Below are 22,061 nucleotides of genomic sequence, written 5' to 3' on the forward strand. Positions count from 1 at the left end.
TCTATCACAAAAATTACCATGTAATTGGATTCACATGTTACATAATATAATGCATAATTATTTAGGGAATATGAGATTGAAACCGACAAATGAGGACATATTAGGGTAAGTTTAAGATAGAAGAAGGTACAAGAAAAATATAATAAAATATATATCGTGAAAAAAGCTTTGACAACATTTTATTGTTAACCGCAGAAAAAGCCATATACACTTTCACACGAAATCGATCATAGTTCGATAATAATATCGAAAAATTCATAATAATTGAAATGTACATAAATATAAAGACGACGACGGCGATGTTGCACGTTCTTCTTGTGTGTGCAAGAACTGTACAAAAATTATCTTTTGCAAACACACTCGTTGAATAACTTATTCAATGATGTTATTCAGGGCAAGTATATAATTTCTTTTATTTTTTTTTATTATTTTAATAAAATGATGCAAATTGCGTTTCGAGGTGCGCTTTTATTAAGTTTCACAGAGCTTTGACTTCACGTATGAGATGCGATATACTTAAAATCGATAATCGAATACACGGCCGGAGCGGGTGGAAGGAACGATTTTTGGTGTTTTGCGCTTCTATAAATCTATCTAATCCTATGTACTTTTAGCCGCGACGGTCAAATACCATATAATAAATAAATAAAAATATATATTTATTTATTTATTTATTGGTACGATCCGAACGCAGCACGCACTTTTGTTTTTATATCGCAAGTTAGTACAGATCACTGAACTTTATATACTGGAACGCGCATTGACGAGTCAAAAGAGATTTTTTTATTTTTTTATATCTTTTTTTCATAGTATAATTTTTTCAATAAGATTTTTTTAGATTCTATAGCTAAAGATTTGCCTGGTCATAATACACACCAATTAAAACTTTTAACAGAGCTTATACCAAGCTTTCAATATGCTCAAAGAATAGAAGCATACTCTTTTTTTTTTTTCTCTCTTTTGGCTCGCTTTTTCCATACAAGAAGTATGTGGGAAAAGCGCGTTCTATAGTACAGAGTTCGCAGAAATTAACAACAGCGATTTAAAATGTTTTGACGTTGCGTGCTCTATCGTATAAGTCTCTATATTTTTGTTATAATTATATATAATATACCTCTTTTTTTCTAGAATTCTCTTTTGCAGCGACTTTAATTTTTCACACGATATTTTATTTCTCTCTTGCTATCGTATTGCTCTACCAATGCCTCGAGAAACCTGCGCTTAACTTGTATCAATAAAATCTGATCCATTATTTTTCTTTCTTCCATATTCGTTCAATATTTTATCGATATTTTATATATCAATTATACTTTTGTATCTGTTAATACTTATTAAATATTCTTTTAATTATTGTAGATCACAGACAACTTGTTCTTAATCCATAAAAACAATTCAATTATCTTTTTTTCTTTTTCATAGATTATCGATGTGTGTAGAATGTGTTTTTCGTGATAGTATGTGTCGTGTACGTGTGTATATGATCCGCAGAAATAGCAGAATTTCCGGAAATGCGAATCGATGTTGAGCATTAATTGCGGTTTTTTTTTTACACCTTGATCAATTTAATGCCGCATGGAATATTAACATTTTCGAGAGCTCCACATACATCGTAAATAATTACAAATAATTTACCCTTTTTAATGAAGCACTCAACGTTTCAATATAAATGTTACAACGAAATATTCAGATATCTTGAAACAATACTGTATTATTCGTAGGATTAGTTTCCATACGGCAAACGTTTGGTCGATATTCCAGGCGACGTTAGCGCTTTATGAAATCATGATGTGTACAACTAATTATATTCGCCGTTGATATTAAAACGATAATTAATAAAATAAGCCGTTCTTTTCTTTTTTTGAAAACTAGCGTGAAACTCATTACGATTGAGATCGTGATTTATAAACCACAAAGCTCAAATATAAGTTTCGCCTCTTCTCGAAAAGCAACGAAGTAGCTCAATCGTATGTAAAAATATAATGGCAAAATACAAACGATACTGAGAAGATTTAGATGACGACATATCTGTTTCTTTTAGCTTCTTGATACTATTTTCTTCTCTTCTTGTTTCTCTATAAAAAAATTTGCGCCATAATTTATCTTGTTAGAGATATAAAAAATCATAACTGAGCGCATAAAACAAATTTAAAAACAGCGAGTATCTGGATTTGTGCTCGCTGAAGTTTGCTTTTGTGTCATGTGTATATACTGCTATACGTGTTTCTTCGCTTTGTATGTACTCGTATCGATTTAAACGCACATAAATATATATATATATATATATATATATATATATATATATATATGTATATGTATATATGTATACATATAGCAGTCGTAAGACTCGCGAAGTGGTACCTACGTTTCTTCGAGCATGTGTGTCAGTCAGGTACCTGAAAAAACGTTGGAATTTGTGCGTGTGGAGATTATAAATATATATAATATGGACGAGGCCGCAACGGGGTGCGGGGGTGGACTCTTGCGAATCGCGCGTTTTATACTTGCAAAAAAGCGTGTCGCCAAATTTAGTTTAAAAGTGGAACGGATGTGGTGTGTCGTGGTCTGATAAAAAGTGTCTACGATGCATGGGTGAGTGGACGCATCATGATCACACAGCAAGCGAATTACCTGATTAATACTCGTAACGTTTAACGATAGCTTAGCTCGTAATGTTTACTGATTAAGTTTTTTAGTCCATAGATAACTCGTGACCCTAATATACAGATAGCGTGTGATGCTGCGAGTTTATTGATTCTCTGCACGCATCTGTCCCTTTTTTTTCCTTCCTTCCTCTGCGTTCTCCGGACGTCCGCTCGGTATCGTTGAGTGAACCAGAGAGAGAGAGAGAGAGAGAGCCATTTGTTTATATACTCGGAGTGCACTTTCGTTGCAAAAATTCATATCGATTGTTTTGAGAAGCACGTAGTCCGTAACTTTGTGAGATCGAATCGTACAATGGTATGTCAATCTAGAAATTTACGACTCGCCAAGAGACAGATTTATAATCTGTCATTTTATAAACTTTTATCCTGTGTAGTATAATATATAAATTTTTTTGACATTTATAATTTTTTCACACATATGCATCCTTTTTTTTCTTTATTCAGAAATAGCATGGATTTCAATGTTTCTGGTCTTGTGTCGCTTCCAAAATGACAGATCTATCTTTCCCCTCCACGCAGGACAATCATCTGCCGCCGCAATTGTGGAAAATCGCTCAAAAATATATAGCGTGTACGCTGCGAACGCGCTTGCATATACGATGTAAGGACAGACTCTTCGTGTTTGCGGAATGCGATAGGCACGAGATACACGCGAGCTGGCTTCGAACCGCACTTTGACAAAGCTACGAAGAAGGCATCGTGCGAGGTAAATCAATTCCGGCACGCGGAATAAATGGCTTACCGCGTGCCAAACGTTAAACATTGCAAGAAACGAAGAACTTTTTCGGCGTATTCGAGCATCGCACTCGAAGAGAATTAGGATCTCCTGGTGCGCGCGAGCTGCGACAGAATTATATGATATACTTATGCGACTTCGCGCGATTGAGCTATTATCGAGTACGAAAAAGTTCGTCGCAAAATATCGTCGTGATATCTGTAGGTGTAATTGGCGCTGTCTTTGTTAGTCGAGGACAGATTTACAATAGAGAGAATGGCAGATTTGTCAAGATTTCCTCTGTAATCACCGCATATTCGAGTTGTGCTCGGGATACCGAGTGTTCCTCTGGTTCACTCCGTGAATCGCGAGGGTGGATTCTTTTTTTAGTCGATCCTGAGAGAAAGGTAACTTGGCTCTTCCTCGGTTGTTGAAGCTTTTATTTAGCCAAGTCTTGTAACGTCTTGATTTTTTTTTTACGCGACATAAGAATCGCTCAGTGTGGTCTCCACGAAATATTATTCAGACCTTGAAAGTGCCGCTTCAGACTGCCACCGTCGGCCCAGGGGGAGTCGAGATACTCGTCGTCATCGTCTTGCTCAAGTTTCTGTAAGGGAAAAAGATTTGCTTACAAAAGGAGAATTATTATTTCTCTTGCCTTTAACGTCTTAACTTTTATTTATTTTACAAATAAAATTTAATTAAATTGGATAATTATTTAATTAATTATTAAATTTAATTAAATTAAAAAAACAATATATTTAGAAAATCTGTAGCTAGTTAAATTTTTTAATTCATTCGAAAAATAATGTTTATATACATATAATATTCATTTAATTGTACCTATTTATGATTACAGCATTGTAATTAATATGTTACTCTTTCGACATATCAGGATATTTTATATTTTTTCTTTTCTGTATATCTTAACTTAATTCATTTCCATCCAGTTTTTCGCATATTAGTTTATTTCATGAATACAAAGCTTCGTTGATATCTCAAACTTACTTCTCTATATACATAGAGCGCGAACGATACCCTAATACCTCAGTTTGTAAGCTCGCATAGTATTCGTGAGCAGGGACCGCGAGAATTCGGTAACGTAGAGGAGCTATTCGAAAACCATGAGGAGGGTTGAGAAATCAAGGGTGAGTTAGGCGGGGCTTGTTGGGTGGTTGTTGGGTCAGAATCAATGTTTGCGTCCTTGCTTGGTTTCTCTCACGCATTCCGCATAAATCTCAAAACCACAAGTTCTCTCAATCGCGTGGGGATCGACGTCGTCGTCTGATGATTGATCTTATAAGCACACATGCAAACTCGTGTCGCACGGAAGCATGCGTCAAGTATGTACTCAGGTAAAATAAGCAAGTTAAATAAAGTAATTAGCAATTTGCTCTGTAAGATAACAAGTTTTTTTAAGCTTCAAATAAAAAAAAAAAAAAAAATGATTGTGATTATCAAAATTTTTTTTCATCTTATTTTGATCTTTTAATTTTATCTCTAATAAAATTAAATAACAATTTTTAATATTCAAAAGATATATTCACGCGAAGATCTCCCTACGTTACATTTGGCGCTTAATTATAAAATTTGTCAAAAAAAAATTAAGAAGATTAATGTTTATATTTTCATGTGACAAATATAAAGCTTGATATATCTAGATACACTATGAAAATAAAAAAAGAGACAAATCATATAATTTCAGCAGGAGAAAATTATATCAGTATTCTAGTGCGAAGAAATACGATTTTCTGATACTTTGCGATTTCGAAATAAAAGAATGGATATTCTTTGTCTGTAAAACAAGTATTATTTTCTTTCATCCATTTCTCAATCGTAGATTGCATTTCTTTCTCTCGCCCCGCTTTGCATAGAAGACTATTTGCTATTATATCTCCTTGACAAAGATAACTGAAATAAAAATATATGAAATTATGTTGCGAATAGTTCTTCAAGAATGACATGGATGGCTCGGAAACAATTTTCGAACAGTGGCTCGTGCATTATTCACTCAAAAATTTATACCGCAAATTTTCACGGTACACGCATATTTTGGATGTTATTTATGACATTTTGACGTGTCTGCGAAAATACACTTTAGTGGGATTATGAAAACACATTCGTCGCGTAACGTAGTCGTAAATGTCAGATGAAAGAATACAAGTGTTTGATCGTTGCTTTTGTCGCAGCCTTTTGAATGGTAGATATGAATCGGGTGCTTCGAATAGATTATTCTCCGTGTACGTGCAATTGAATGGGTGGGAGAAGCAACGGCGACTCGCAGTCTATCGCGCAGTCCCGTGCGACCTATATCACCCTGCATCCCGAGTCGCTATTTATAGATAGATGCGCTATAGTAGTGTGTTCGAAAGCACTTAACTGCGCCATCATTTTATTACACCGATAGAGCGCTTTTTTTATGAATAAATTATTCTTATAAAATTGAGCGCAAAAAAAAAAAGAAAAATCGAAGAATCGACAGAAATATAATGCGATTTCTATCGCTTATGTCACGCATAATCCCATCCCTATTTATTGAATACCTTACAGAGGTCATAAATCATTTTATTCTCCGCGAATGTATGCTATCTCTATTCTACACTCGTGAAAGCGACATTCGATCACAATCGAAAGCATTCGGGTGTATCGCGTTGGAAATTCGGATTGCTACAGCTTGAAATTCTCGTCGGTCATTGGATATTATTGGACAATATTATACATCCTGCAGGATTATTGTAATCGATTTGTCCTGATATTGGTGCTTCAGAATCTGCGGGGTGATTAATTCCAAACATGCCGGGATAACGTAATGTAGAACAACGAACGAACTGTCAATGAAAATGTCAACAAATATAATCTTTCTACATACGTGCGATATATATGTCCAATATTGTCTTTTCAAGCTACACATATTCGCATGGGACAATATGATGGGATTTAGTTATGACCGGATTGTATTATTGCAAAAAGATTTCATGTCAGACTTTTTAAGAATATCGCTACTTGTATCATTTATGTATTAAATAAAGTGACTGTGTCACTGAGGAGATACACGTTCATAGTAAACATTTTTTACGTATAAGGCCCTCAAAACGCCAATATTGGCATTGGATAAAATACACATTGCACTTATTATTGTCAAGTAATGTGTTTCTCCAGATTGAAATAGCTGGAGAAACATATAAATATTTCGAATTGTCTGCGAACAGCTGATAGGCATGTCGATTCGATTGAAACATTAATCAATTTTATATAGAACAGTAATGTTTATTCACTTAGATGGAACACCTTCGATTCTCTTGCCGCAAACGATGAGGGAAATTGATATTGAACATTCTTGCCAACGTCATACTTGAATAAAAATTGTGGAGATTAGAAAATGACATTTATGAAGCAGCGTGCTATTTCTCGTCGTGTTCATTCAGACAACTTTATGTCTGGCGTAAAGTTATTGCATTTGACTCTCTCTCTGAAGTATTTAAGTCACATTAATGTTACGACAACGTAAATATCTTTCCTGTGATCAGAATAACAGATATTTTTTCATCCTAAATTGTGAGGATTTATTATTTGTTCTACTTTTGAATATTCTTTGTATATATCCTTTGTATATTTTTATTGAATAAAGATTGCGCGAAAATAGCTTACTGGAGGGTTTAGACAGGATTATCGTTCTTAGAAAATAATTCTAAATCGTCTACGCGATTGCGGTTAAAGCGATTGAAGCCTATTTAAATCGACGCTTGTGTAGAAAGCTTTCTCGAAGCCCTATGAAAGTTTACAAGGAACAAAAGGCGATCAACGATCGAGATACAAGTAAAATAACGAGCCTGAACAGTCTCTTTATGTCAGACACGTGCTTTTCTCAAGAGATAATCGATATTATGAGATTTTCGAAGCAGTGCTTACCCCTGAAGAGAGAGCGAGTTAGGAATGCCATCAAGACTTTCCCTGCTGATGTCGTCGGCCATCGCAACCTTGAGTTGGTGCCCGAAACTTGCCAAATCCTCCCTGAAGGCTTCACTTCCGGGCGTCAATGCACCGCTAGTGGGCGGCAAGGGTGTACCGTCACCCCCGTCCCCTTCCTCCCCCTCCTCACCCTCTTCGCCACCCACGAGGACTTCCTCGTCTTCGTTGTAGATCTTGAAGTAGGCGATGGTGAGGTATATCACCGAGATTATGAAAGACGGTATCGGAATCGCCATCGCGTACACAAGATTCATGTACACCTGAGAAAGCGTTTCAAATATATGACTCGAGTTAGATCGAAGTTAGATGGAGTTTAGATGGATTTAATTTTTAATTAAACAGCGTATTCTTTGGAAAGAATCTTGCATACGAATTTTGATTGGAAGATTAATTGAAAAATTTTTACGAGAGTTTCATCGCTCAAGAGAGAGTTTCCTATTACACCTATTAAAATTTTTTGTACATAAGGAACGTATTTTCTTCCTTCCGCGCCCTAGGATTACTTTAATATTCCAAATCACGGTTGCAAAATATCAATATCCTTTAAATTATAACGTAAATGATATTAGTAAATAATAAAATTGTATATAATTCGACAAGTAGTAACAAATTGTATGGTCAGCCATATTGAAGGCAGTATTTATATGTTTAGATTCATATATTGTAAGAAATTATTATTCAACAAATAGCAACAGATCATTTGATCAGCCATATTACAGGCAGTATTTATATTATAAGAGATGATTGTATACAAGTGTAATTCAACAAGTAGTAACGGACCATATATGGCCAGCCGTATTAGAGGCGATTCTCATATCGAGAAATGATCTAATATATTATTCTTAATCTCTCTAATTAATTTACAAACATTTCTTTATTAATTAACAAACATTTCTCAATGTTGCTATAATGATCTCAAAATATGGATCAACGGCCTGTAAAATATATTCTCTCGCAAATTCAGCGAAAGTATACCCATAAGCAATGTTATTCACGACACGTAATTTTATTTCTTCCTGTCGTCCATTTGCTCGAAGGATTGGCAATATTTTTACAGCATCGAGAACGTAGCGGCGGGCCTTTCCGAGATCGCCGATGTTATCGGTGTTTTATAATAGCTCGTCGACACGTACTCGTGGAAATTGGATTTCTGTGCGCCGAGAGAAATTTTCCTTTCTTCCGGGCGGCGTACCGCGATGGCTTCCGTCTTTGTCATCGGCCGCCCATTCAACCGCTTGAAATGCATTGTCCTCTCCTCGTGCGGACGATCGCATTTCCGTGCTTCACGTTCGGAAAAATACCCTTTCGCCCTATGATTGTTTACATTTCGCATACGGTAGCTGAGATCAATCCTCGATAACGATGTAATTTTGGCGAATTCAATTTTCAACATTCGCGAAGACAAACATCTGACGCCAATAAAAAAAAAAAAAACAATAAATATTTTGCGGCAACAAATGTGAGACTTGTTTACGGCACAGAATCGCGATCAAAGTGAGAACCGGATAAATAAGTTTGCCTTGTGTTCCAATTATTTAAAGATGGTACTGAATCTATCGTTGTAGTTTATTTAATTATTTCATGTATATTTCAATTATAAAACTGTTTCGATCGTATAACATGTTTTCCTCGATAGACAGCCGGCAGTATCGATTCTCAAGTGCATGTTTGTTCCCGGCGTAAAGTCGGGCAAAAGTCATATAACATTTTCGCGTGACTCGCACATGCAGAGCGAAAATTGCAGACTAATAACTCGGTCACTGGATTATACCGCGAGAAATCTAAAATCCACATTAATCCGACGGATGTCATCACGACGCGTGGAACGACAGGAATTGATGTACGAGAATCAGATTTATTGATTAAAGAGAGAGAAGGTGAAAGATGCAGAGAGAGATGAGGATTAAAGAATCCTGCTTATGTAGAAAATATTACAATAACTCAGAGACCTGCCACATGTCGAGGTCGCTGATGACTATCCCGGGATCCACTTTCGAGTAGTAACAGCTAAAGTTCTGTCCTATGTTGGCGTACTGCCGGTAGAAAATAGTGCAATTCAGCATTGGAGGGTATCCACAGCCTTTTACGTTAGGGAACAGCTTGGCCCCGGTGAAGTACCAGGAGTCGTTGACCATGAAACCTGCGAACTTCCTCTCGTTATTGTTCAGCTACGGACATTCTCCAGCGGGAGTAACGGAGAAATGAACCCGCATGGACGGGGTGAAAACCGCGTGAAATGACTTGTGGATATAGTACGCTATCTCAGCGACAAATTATAAAGGTTTACCGGAGAACGAATGAAAGTTATCTCTCCCGCAGGACCACTAGTTTTAACTCTTCGTTTATTGAATCCATTAAGCCCATATCTGTTTCTAGCAATTTTTTTTATTCCTTTATACAGAGTCAATTGGAATAATTTATGAGAGAGAGAGAGAGAGAGAGATTGAGGATTTTTCAAATCCATGCTAATAAAATCGTCAAAAATGCGATAAGTGTTTATTTCATAAGTAAATAATTATTAAAATAAATTTAAATAAATTATATATATATATATATATATATATATGTATTATAATTATATTATATATAATTATAATTATATTGTTTATAAAATTATTATAAATAATTATTAATTACGGAAATATATATTGCAGTATCATTTTCAGTCTAACATCTCAATTGGCTAACACAGAACAAAATTTTATAATCTTATGATATTTATAATGCGGTATAAACGGCTTTCTAATGCATATGTAAAATCAATTATATATAATTGAAATTGCTTTTTCATTTAATTATGTATAAATGTTTTCAAAAACAGACATGAACGAAATAGAACCAGATAGAAAACAGATTAAACGTATGATAATATCGATTGTTTAATCATTTTGTACCTGTAGGGGAAGGTTTCAACAGCCCGGTCTCGTCATCCACGGCGATATTCATGTCGAGGTTCTCGACATACTCGCCTAAAGAGCGCTCGTAACGCGACATCCGCTTATTCTCTTCGTCGTCCTCGACACCTCCTACCACTTCGCCTTCCTCATCCGCTCCTTCGGACACGTTTTCTGGTAGCTTATAGTTGACGCGTATTTGCGTACAATCGTACAGCTCCTTAGTGCAACCCTCTCTACAGGATGTCCATGAGCAATTGCTCGCACCTGAACTCAACGATCGTTCATGGGAATTCGGCCATGAAATATATTTCAAGCGTCACATGAATACATCAAATACATACATACTCGACTTTGCATGAACGAATAGAGAATGAGAGATTCACGCACACATAGACACATTCATATAACTATATATATATATATGTTGTAAAAGTAAATATATGATTGAGACATCAATAATTAAATTGCAAGATAACAATTTTTAACTCGAAAATGCGAAACTGAGCTTTGAAGCTTGCAAATGTGAATCGACAAGCATTATATATAACTTTCGTCAAAAAATATTTGTTGATATTCGAAATAATTTTTGATTTATCGATTTTTGAAAAATATCTCACCATCTGTCAGTGACATTTAAATGAAAAGGTGTTTTCGACAATTCAAGAGTATTAATTGACCTCTAAATACATAATGCACATACAGACGTACTATGCGAGAGGATAGATGCATGAAAAACGAAGACAGAAAACATGCATGCACGAGACGAAGAGCGAAGAAGACGGAAGCAGAAAATATTGGAATAAGAAATTGTACCATCAAGAACCGCTTTGCATTGTGATATAACTTGCGGGGATATTGACAGCACTGGTGCTCAATCGTGGAAAACACCTGCACTCTATTGACGTTTGTGGAGAGATGAGAATTGAGTGACGGAATGAGGGGGGGGGACTTCGAATATATAAGCTTGCTCGGGGTACCCGAGAGCACAAAGACACCAGTTGCGTCAATTATATCATGAGTCTGTACTATATCTTCTATTTAATAATTTTATAATTGATTAATTTTAATAATTGATCCATTTTAATGTTAATTTAAATATAAAAGCAATTTTTCACTAATTCTTTATCTCTGATTTTGCGTTTAGAAAGCAATAAAGAGTCAAATCTTAATTAATAACGATTAATATAAACATGATTCGTAAAAATTGATAACAACTGCAAAGATTTATTGGTTGTAACACAAGAATCTTCTGAAACATGAAATAAATATTTTTAAATGTATGTGTATTTTATATTGCGATCAATAATAATATATAACAATAACTTACAACGGCAAATTAAAATTTATAAAATTCTATTAAATTTTTATATCTTGCAGTCTTGTATGTCACGAATGACATGACATGAAAGATATATGCTATTGAAGAATAAAAAATTCATAAGATTTTTGTTTTTCTGTTGCTATTTCCATAGAATTTATTATGATCTAGAGTGCGTTAGAAAAACATCTTTCTGGATGACAAAAGAAGACGAAGCAATTTTCTTTAATGTTTCCGGTTACAATCAAGTAATTATTTTTATGATCGTCCACGTGGAATAATCCCGAAGCTTTATTAATAAGAGATGGAAACGATTGCTCTTCTATACTATATATAATGATACGATGAATATTAAAGAAGAGAGAACATGTCAACTGTCATGGATGTTCTTCGTCACTTTCATTCAGTCTGGAAATAGCCCTTTCTTTAATCGTTCATGAGAATTGCACATTTTGATGCTGACCCAATTCTGTAAATTTATATCAGTTTCTGATATCTATCATTATCTGTCACTTTTGATCGCGGAATATTTTATTCTATTGAAGTCATGATATATGTAGGATTTCTTTTTTAGACAAAGAGAATTATTTCTAATAATTCTTAATAATCCGTTTTATCTAAAACCATTTTTCTTCTTTTTAAAAAATTACGCATGATGTATGTCTTTTAATGATTAAATGCAATTTGTAATTTTTTTCTACAACATTAACAAAGACAGATCTTTCATCACACATACAAAGACAAAATAAAGTATACATTCATACCAAAAAACATACATGCTTGAGAATGTACAGCTGAGAAATATGAAGATATGACGAGCAATATATCGTCAATTGCGCGCGGAGGAAGTACCTCGAGAAACGAGGAGCGAAGAATAGAGATCTCACAGTATATAGCATGCAACGAGGAGCAACAACGAACGGGTGAGTTAAAGGTGCCGATTGTTCACCTCTTCTAGATTCAACGTCGATGGTGATACACTCGGCAGGTCGAGTGTCAAACTGCATGAAGATGGTGGTGAAGGCGGGGTCGATAACGAAGGGGACCAAGAAGAGGAAGGCGAAGAGGCTAAAGGTGCTGAGGAGGATGAAGAACGCGGTCGTATAGAACAGCAGCTTCTGCAGGAACGTCTGCTTCTCCTTTTCATCCGCCATCTCGGAGAACAAACGGCAGTGCTGGTTTCGTGCTGGAGGCTTCTAAGCGACGTCGTCGCCGTCGTTGTTGTCGTCGTCGTCGTCGTCGTCGTCCTTGGCGTGCTCGTTGCTCGTCGTCACGTCGGACGTCGAAGAGACGGAACGATCTACGAGCAATTCTCGAATTTTTGTTCTCCGTACTCTGTTGAGAATCGAGCTTTCTTTGTTCGCGCGTTTCGAAAGAGATCGCGGAAAGTCATCTTCTCGAGATGATTTTTGTCAGAGGGATTCCCCGGGGCTTCCTATGCGCTCTGGAACGCTTCCGTTAGAGCTGAGATGTGTTTGTAGGCATTGTGCCTACAACGAAAAAGCCATTTATCTTTGATCGTCCTTAAGTGACATCGATTAAACTTTTTTTCTCTTTTCTCACCGTATACTTTCGGTCAAATGGTAAAAGAGTATAACTTTTTTTATATTATCTAAGGGTTGTCTCTTATAGAATCTATTTGATCTTTTGATGAACAATGTCTAGGGCCTGTAAATGGAGGAGAGATAGACAAAATCAATACTGTCAGCAATGAGACTAACATTTTTTTATCCTATACTTACAGGTTGTGACGATCAATAATTTTCATAATCTATTTCTTTTTTATTTATTTTGTTTATAGAATCAATTATGTTTTATCTAATAATTCATAAGGGTAGAATGCGCTCTGTTTATTTATTATAATATGAATATTATTAATATTATTAAAACTGATCATTAAAAATATCTTATAAATTTCATGATTTTAGTTTGTCATAGCAGAGAATAGTCTCATATAGGACATCTTTGATTTCAACAAAGGTTAATTGCAGGAAACAAAATGTCGAACAATTACGTTTTGCCTACGCGTTTCCAACTTAGTCTACAGTACTATCGGCTCTCGACCCAGTGATGTGAGATTGTACTGTTCTTGTTATAGATAAACGAGATGAACAATACCCATTCGAAACTCTGCCATATAAATTAATTTTCATCGAATTCTTATTGCAAACAAAGGACTTTTCAATTTTATCACATTCGCTATCGATTCTATTTTATTATGAAATTTTATTTGTCTTTATATTTATATATAACTTATATATTATTAATTATTATATTAATAATTATATTAATTATTATGTTAAATAATATTCACATTTATATATCATTCGCTTCTATATTATATATTATATATAATATAATATAATGTGAGAGAGAATCAAAGGAACGAAATTCTTTGCTCATTGAAATAGATTTCAAGCTTTTAATATCAAAATAAATCTGCTCATCAAATTGCTTGAACGTCGAAAAGGATTTGTGATGCAATTTTCTACCGGATTTTCCAATATCTTACAGAAAAAAATGAAACGTTGTTTAGAGATTAATCCTTTGAGATATAAAATACTGTTCTTTATAATATTAGATTTTTATTTATATAGATTACTGTCACACATACTTACGCGTTGCGCAAAAATCGATAAGGATAAAACTTATGCTAAGCTTTAAGCAAGTTTATGTGAGTCCACGTGGAGACATTTAATCGAAGAGATTAGAAACTTTATATTGCGTCCTTCAATACAAAATCGCTTGAAAATAATCCACCTGCATAATCGATCCTTTGTTATTATTAATATGTTATTAAAATAAAATTTTATCTTATGCATTTTATCAAAGATAAAAAAAGCAAAAGCGATCAAGAAAATGCACGTGTTACATATTATGATGAAATGAAACATAAAGATAATGAAATTATTGACCTGTTGTTATCTAATCTGTTTTTTAGTTTCTAGGAAAAAATAGTATTAAGTGATTTTATTCCACCTTATTGAATTCTAATAATTAATTTATTTTAACAAGATATTAATGTGTGACAATAAAATATAAAATTTTTCTTATTTTTGAGATTACGTGTATGAATTATTTTAGGGCATTTCGTCTTTCAATTTTTAGTTTGAGACAAAAATGTATTCAAGCTGCCTTACTGCAACCTTTTCCTAAGCTCGCTGCGTTTCTAATACATGATTTACGTTGCAGGTTATACCCTATTGTATAGCGTGTCTAACTTTCCCTCTAATGCAATTTTTACAGCACAAAAAGTAGTGAATAACAAAGACGAGGGTTATATTCCAAAGTCACTATCAATATTCCTAATAAAAAACAAATTATTTTAAAGCATATCTCTTATTTTATTCCTCAATAATTATAATACCAATAAAATGATGATGAAAAATAAATATAAAGAATTTAATAGAAATATAAAAATAATATAGCGTGATGTTTCTAAAGAAATATACTTTGTATGCTAACTGTTAAACTTCACAAAAAAATTCATTTACGTAACATTATTTCCGCTATTTTTTTAACACATGCACGTTTTTCAAGAGATTTAAGAGAAATTTTTTTTATATAGGATTACCACTTATTGTAAAGATAATTTTTTGCATCATATTAAAAGATTATTTAAAAACTCTGTAATTAAGAAAACTATTAATGAGAAACGCATTTTTCAAAGACACACAAAGCTTAATTTCTTAGACGTCAATCGGTTCTAGAAGCTTTTTCTCGCTGTGGTACAAACTTACCTCCGCAATGGCAAAGTATATATACATTTTACATGACAATTTTTGAACATTCATTTGCAAATGGGTTTTGCTCATCTCGCAAGAATTTAAACCCCCATCACAAGATCCACGATTACGCGATATTCTCGAGCCGTTCCATTTTAAGACACCTCAGACATTGTTGGATCCCAGACTCGAGAGACTTGATCGCATCGTGTCACGCAAAGAAAGCTCGATCGGCCCTCTCTCCTCGGGGTTGACGTGACGGTACCCCCTATGCAGAAGATGCGAGTGCATCAGGGCTCGGCGCCCTCTTCCTGTGCCCCCTCATCATCATCATCATCCACCTCCTGCTTGTCTTCCCGCGTTCCTCGCTCCTCTGCCCTCCTGCCGATCTCTTCTTCGTCTTCTACTTTTGCTCACTATGTCACACTGTTGTCCACCTTGCACATTTGATCTCGCGAATCACCGCGACGCCTTCACGACGCCCTGGGCCGATTGTCGTCGATGATGGATGGATACGGGAGTGCGGGAAATAGACAGGATAAAAGGGAGAGGAATAAAGAAACAATATACCGTTGCACGATTTTCGTAAATCACGACGGGGTCCACATAGCGAATGCTTTCAGCGACGAGCTTCCATCGGCAGCCTACCTGACCGAGTCACGTGCGAAACTCTCGTCCTGACCGCGGCGCCGACGGATGCCGGGCTACTGCAGTCGGTGGAGCTTTCGGACGAGCTTATTTTCCCGATGTTAGCGCCAACGACGGCATTTCGTGGCATCGACCGCCACCCCCAACATCGAGGATGACGACGACGACGAGGGGTGGTGATCCTCCCCTCCGTAAAGCTCACACTTTTTGCGCACGCTCTCTTTCTCTTTCTCTTTTTCTCTTCTGCGTCTTCTACGATTACTTTCCGCGTATAATTTATCGCTATTGTTGTCTGTCGGACGGCTATTTAGCGATTTATATCACTGTAACTCTCCGAGCTTTGCACCAAACGATACGGAGATTCCTCTGTTCCTCCTTTTTTTCTTCTTGTGTAATTGCCTTTTTTTTGAAATTTCTCTTATATTCTTTAGTTATAGAAGAAGTATGAGTTAGCAATTTAAGACATTGCATTGTGAGTCTCAGAGCTTTTTTTAGAGACACAAATTTCAAACATGTGCGATTACATCGTTGAAATGTATGATTTATATGAATTTGCGTTTTATTTTATTTTTCTAAATTTTATATAACAAGATTGCAAATTATTTTATTATATTGAATGATCTCGATTTTTTTTGTCTGTAATGATACTATCGCAATACTTCATGTCTTTTGTATTTCTTGTATTTTATTACATATTATTTATTTTTATACAGTACGCAACCCTCGAAAAGAAGTCTTTCAATTGATCCGAAGTTTCAAAGAGTCGGCTAAAGGTAACGATTGATCGACGCATTATGATTAAATAGAGTTAAATACAATAAGATCATCTTAGTCTTGCGTAATAGAGGGAAACAGAGATTTTGCTACCGCTAGTCCACCGTTATGATTAATATATGCTTTAATTTCGGATGTATTCTTAGGATTATTACTTGGTGGATGTAAAAAGAAATGTAGCATGAGTTGATATAAGAATACAGAATGCTATTCTCCTTTCTCTCCATCTACTTTCTTAAAATTTTATTTAAAAAATTACGATAATTGCAACGCAGTAACGTTTGTATATAATAATACATCTACATATTCTTTTATCGAAAAAGAAAGTTTATATTTAAAAAAAAATTTGATTTGAAAAAGAATAAAGTCTAAAAGAATTGTCTTCTTTGGGGACCAAATATGCTTTCTTTCTATTTTACGATCAAGTGGTGATATTTTCAAGCTAAGGAGGAAACCAATAAGCACTCTGGTCTAGTTGGAGTTTGGAACAGTGACAAAGTCACCGAAACGAAGTTAAGCTCTTCGTCAAAGTTATAGTCGAGATGCAGAAATTTGGGGAAAGCACTCTTCGATCTATCGCACGACTTCGATAATGAATTTACTTTAAGTATATCAAGTTTGTTAATTGGTATTTTTCAGATATTATTTCCTTAGGTTATTCATTACCTGGAATGATTATTATTATCTCACCGGATGACGTAACTTTAGACGTTCCGGAGCGAATTTCAATATTCATTTTCTTCTGACGACAAAGGAGGTCTCGGTTATCGCGTAATGCAGTTCGCGTGTTAAATTGTGTAAACGCTATTAAGGAAGATGTCAACCGACTTGCAGCGGTTTCAATTAATAGGATGTACGCAATTTATTGTACGCCCTTCGATACTTGCGTCATCATGACTGCAAAATATGGAACGTGCGATTCGCATTTTGCGGTTATCAAATAAGTTCGATTAGAAAAATTAAATTTAGCTCTTCATCAGCAAATGAAGGAAAGATGTGAGACAAAAATAAAGAATAAAAATAAGCATCAATTTGTATTGCGAAAAATCAATATTATCACTTTTCTCACAGGTTTCTCATTCGAAACAGTCCTAAAAAAATGAAAACTTCAAAATTTTTAACGTAATAAAATATAGTATTGGAATATGTGCGGGTGATTTTTCTTATTTTTAAATATTATTACAAAATATTTTTTGATGATTCTTTTATGTACCTTATTTTTTTTTTTTTTTTTTCTTGCACACTCGAGGACATCATGAACCTTTATTAAGATATAAACATACTTGAACGTAAAGTGCACTCGATTTTCAATGCATAAAACCAAGAAATGCTTGGCAATAGCTTATTATAACATCATGAGAAATCCATCATCTCACAAAAAATATTTTCATCGATATTACTGCTTATTATTAAAGATTAATTGACTAAACGTCTTTTAGTAAAGTTGAATAAACTTTGTTAAAGTTTAAGTTATCGAAGATAAAACAACTGTCATTTATATTATATATTTATTTTATAAATTTATATAAATTATAGAAGAAATTGGTTGAACTAAATTTTTGCTTAACTTTGTGATAAAAATATTTTTTATCTTTTTAAAATGTCTTTTATTTCTCTGTTTTCAGTAACATGGAAGCAGGTAAGAAGATTTTGTGATTTAATATAATATTGAAAAATTAGTACTCTCAAAATATCAAAAATATAAAAAAAAGAAAACATCATATTTTCAATAATATTATAAAATGAAATGAAAGTTTTACGAAACATTAATGAGAAATTTTTCTTTTTAAAAAATTATCCTTTGTTAATGAGATGCTTTCTGTGAATGAAAATCTCTCTCTAAAACGTCATACAGATAATTGTGATGCTGTCATTGTATTATCTCTTTCTCTCACTCTCTCTCTCTCTCTCTCTCTCTCTCTGTGTTAACAGCACGTTACATTGACATAATGAGAGGACTTGACCTTAACAATGTAATCCGCAAAAGTTTCAGACTGACTCGTCCTCTTCATTGGCAGTCCTGCGGAAAATTGGCCGATAGCCAGTGAATCGAAATGTAGGCCAGCTTCCACGATCGATGATAATTTTACATTCGCCCTTTTCCCTGTTTTCGTGCCATGCCGAATGCAAAACTGCTAAGTCTTTATTAATTACGATTCAGTACGAATCAATATCAGTCGAGTTTTTGTTTGCTTTGGCAAAGAAAGACAGAGAAAAAAAATTTTTATATATCGAGATTAAATCAGACAAGGTCAGAATCGTAGAAATAGCACTGCAGAATTTTTTCAAATAAAATTTAGTGAAATTTAAATTTAAAAATAACACTCATTAACAAAAAGAAATATAAAAAACTATATTTGAGTAGAAAGAAGATCTTTTGTATGTATGTACATCATACGAGTCACCTTGTTTTAACTAATAAATGCCAAATACGTATAATGAGTATCAGGTAGCATAATACTGATTAAATAATATCGGTTCTAATCTCACAATAAGGGATTTCATAATGACCATATTTCACAACAACATGTCGGACGATAACACAAATCCCGTAAACCTTGCTTGTTAAATCCTGCAAGATTAATTGATAAGAACGATCAATACAGTCACTCTCACATAAATTGCTTTGAGATATTTTAATACAAATATTTTAAAAATATTTGTATTTTACCAACAATCCTGCAACGATCCTCTAAATTGATCAGGTTAAACAAAAGATTAAAATTTTGACATTTCTCAAGTTATAATATAGAAAAAAATATTTATTTTTCTCTATATTAATCACAGTCTGAGTTTTTTCGCAAGCTCTGAATTCAGAGAGCACGAAAATACGGAAGATGCGAAGGGATGGATTATTGGTGATATTGAAAGCCATTTCTATTTATGGCGATGAATGCGCGCGGCGAGTGGATGCAAATATATTCCTCGGATGAGTGCATCGATGCAGCGCTCGTTTCAATTGAGATTAAATTAAGATCGTACTCGAAATTAACACACACTCCGTCTAACACACACCGTCTACACAATTACCAATCTCTACCTGATTATAAAAATATGTGAAAATGATAGATACGCCAGAAAATACAAAGAAAACGGATAACATCCGTAATTAGGACATTCCCAGGATTCCCTTGTGAGAGTAACCAGTCCCTGCGAATCCTTAATTGATTCGACGAATCAGCGATGCGAGCCAAGCGAGCCAAGGAGAGTAAGATTCGATCGATCTTTCTCTCGGGCTTTCTTTCTTTCCCAGGTCACTTTTCGTGACGTCAACGGCGAGAGGATCGTAATGTCCTTCGACGCGGAGATCCGCGGCGATCGGAACGACGACCCGAAACGGAATATACGGCCAAATAGACGGGACATCTCGGAATTAAGCGTGAATTGGCTCGACAATTCTAGCTGGGATATCTGATTTCTCGATTCTCATTCGGGTCATTTGTTTCACTCTACGATCGTCCTGATGAAGCGCCGATCGACGTGCGTGGGCGGCACGGGAGCTGATCTAAATGTGTGTATCGCGACTGGCCCGCGATGACGAAAAGCGTGGTGTTGGTAGCAACGCGCGGTGATATTGATTTTATGATACAATACGACAACTGCGAGGTGGAGCCGTTGCAGCTCCAGTGGTTATCGTATACCGCCATATTTGTTTCCCTCGGCAGGCCAGGCAAGACTGCGGAAAGCGGATTTTCTGCGGTTCCTGACGGACCGGCGAGTCGTCCTGCCATTGCGTAAGTACAGATTGGAGAACTTGGACATAACTTTCGCAATTGTCCGCGCGCGTTTCCCGCTCGCGGGAATTTCGGGATGAACGCGGACTCCGAGCGCGTAACAACCCCCTCGACAACACGAGCGGCAGCGGATTCGCGCTCGCGACGAAACACGCGTAAACAACGTGTGACAGGTGCTTGACAGGTGGTTGTCTCGGCGAGAAACCACCCTCCCACGATTCTTTTCTACGTGCTTGAGTGCCTATTTGCTCGAGTGCTGCTCATGTGACTTGCGTGCTTGTCATTCGAGTGCTTGACGTCCGCGTGTCGCGAGAGCCCGCGACGATATCGCCGGTTCAATCGATGAAAAAGGCAGGAAAACAATAAACTCTCCTTTACATCTTCCAAGATAGTTCTGGTGATCGATAAGTGGACTATTTACCGAATTATTTTAATGTCCACAAAAATTATTTAAAGAGAGTGAAGCGGAAAAATACAGCTGCAATGGCATCATTTTCAATGGACATGATTCACGTGTCTTGTATCAGGAATTAAATGATGTAATGCATGAGACAAACTTAATGAGTTTTTCCATATGTTTTTCTTAGATGCTTTTCCAAACCTTTCTATAAAATTTAACACTAAAATAATATCATTGTCAGATGGAAACTGTAGTCACAAAGTAGCAGTCTAGTTGATTTAATTCAAGTAATTACGTCTCTGGTGCGGCAAAATAGAAATCTGGTATTTTTCTTCTATCTTTCTTATGTCTTTACGTTATAAAATTGTTATAAATTATAAAAGTGAAGTTAACCCAAGTGTAGTCAGGGCCGACAAATCTAGCGTAAAAGCATATTCCAATATCATCGCGCCATCGATCGTTCATTCTCGACTATAACACGTGCCAATCATGCGTTCGTCTATTTGATTGAAACAAAAATAATAAATACGTTTATTTTGTTTCTGCTTTCTCCTCGATATATAGTCATTAAATAAGCGCAGTATCTATAATTCCCATAAGACTTATTTGAGAGAAAAAGAAAAACGTACGTAAACATTTGAAGGCATGAGAGACATTTATTTTTGATATCTTTAATGGATAAAGTGATTTTATTAGAACGTCTCTCTATATTATTCTTATAATAATTCCAATTTATTATATTCAATATTTTTTATTATATCCTCCGATATTTTTTTATTTATTTTATTCATAGCATAGTTGAAAACGTAATCATATCTCGTATAAAAAGTTGTGGCGCTAGCTGGAAATAGATAGATATCTATAGCCTTTATAACTAGATGTAAAACATATCCTGTAAAAAAACAGTATGCGGATTATTATTGAGGGATAAAAGTGACGCTGGTCCATCCGTTAAATTGAGGATATGTACGGAAATATATCTGCGTCGCGCGCAAAAGGTCTTTGCGCTGAATAATTTAAAAGCAGGTGATCAATTCTCTCAGGTGAGTCGCGCGACAAACTCCATTCCAGCCGACCTCATTTAGGATTCGATCGAATCGCATAATTATATTGCTGCATAATAACATTGATGAGCACGTTTCCATGTTACATATCTACAATCGCGTATTTACACTCCTAAGTTATTAATATGAGAGAGAGAGAGAAAGAGAGAAAAGA

At 35.2% G+C, this 22,061-nt stretch overlaps 1 protein-coding gene across 2 annotated transcripts in view; it reads right to left on the reverse strand.

Annotated features, from left to right (window-relative positions):
- Positions 1-150: 150 nt before the first annotated feature.
- Positions 151-22,061, reverse strand: part of LOC126850848 (cilia- and flagella-associated protein 298) — a 52,714-nt gene continuing 30,803 nt past the window's right edge. The window contains exons 1-6 of one of the 2 annotated variants that reach the window (XM_050594243.1): positions 15,553-15,984; positions 12,512-12,862; positions 10,242-10,508; positions 9,297-9,487; positions 7,288-7,607; positions 151-3,985 (exon numbers count right to left, since the gene is read on the reverse strand). In XM_050594243.1, coding sequence (XP_050450200.1) covers positions 3,922-3,985; positions 7,288-7,607; positions 9,297-9,487; positions 10,242-10,508; positions 12,512-12,716 — 1,047 coding nt within the window. In that variant the 5' untranslated portion in view covers positions 12,717-12,862; positions 15,553-15,984 and the 3' untranslated portion in view covers positions 151-3,921. Of the gene's footprint in view, positions 3,986-7,287; positions 7,608-9,296; positions 9,488-10,241; positions 10,509-12,511; positions 12,863-15,552; positions 15,985-22,061 lie in introns of those variants that run through there. The other variant, XM_050594253.1, reaches the window with a different exon arrangement.

The sequence above is a fragment of the Cataglyphis hispanica genome, chromosome 1 (genome assembly GCF_021464435.1).
Source record: "Cataglyphis hispanica isolate Lineage 1 chromosome 1, ULB_Chis1_1.0, whole genome shotgun sequence".
In the NCBI taxonomy this organism is placed as follows: Eukaryota; Metazoa; Arthropoda; class Insecta; order Hymenoptera; family Formicidae; genus Cataglyphis; species Cataglyphis hispanica.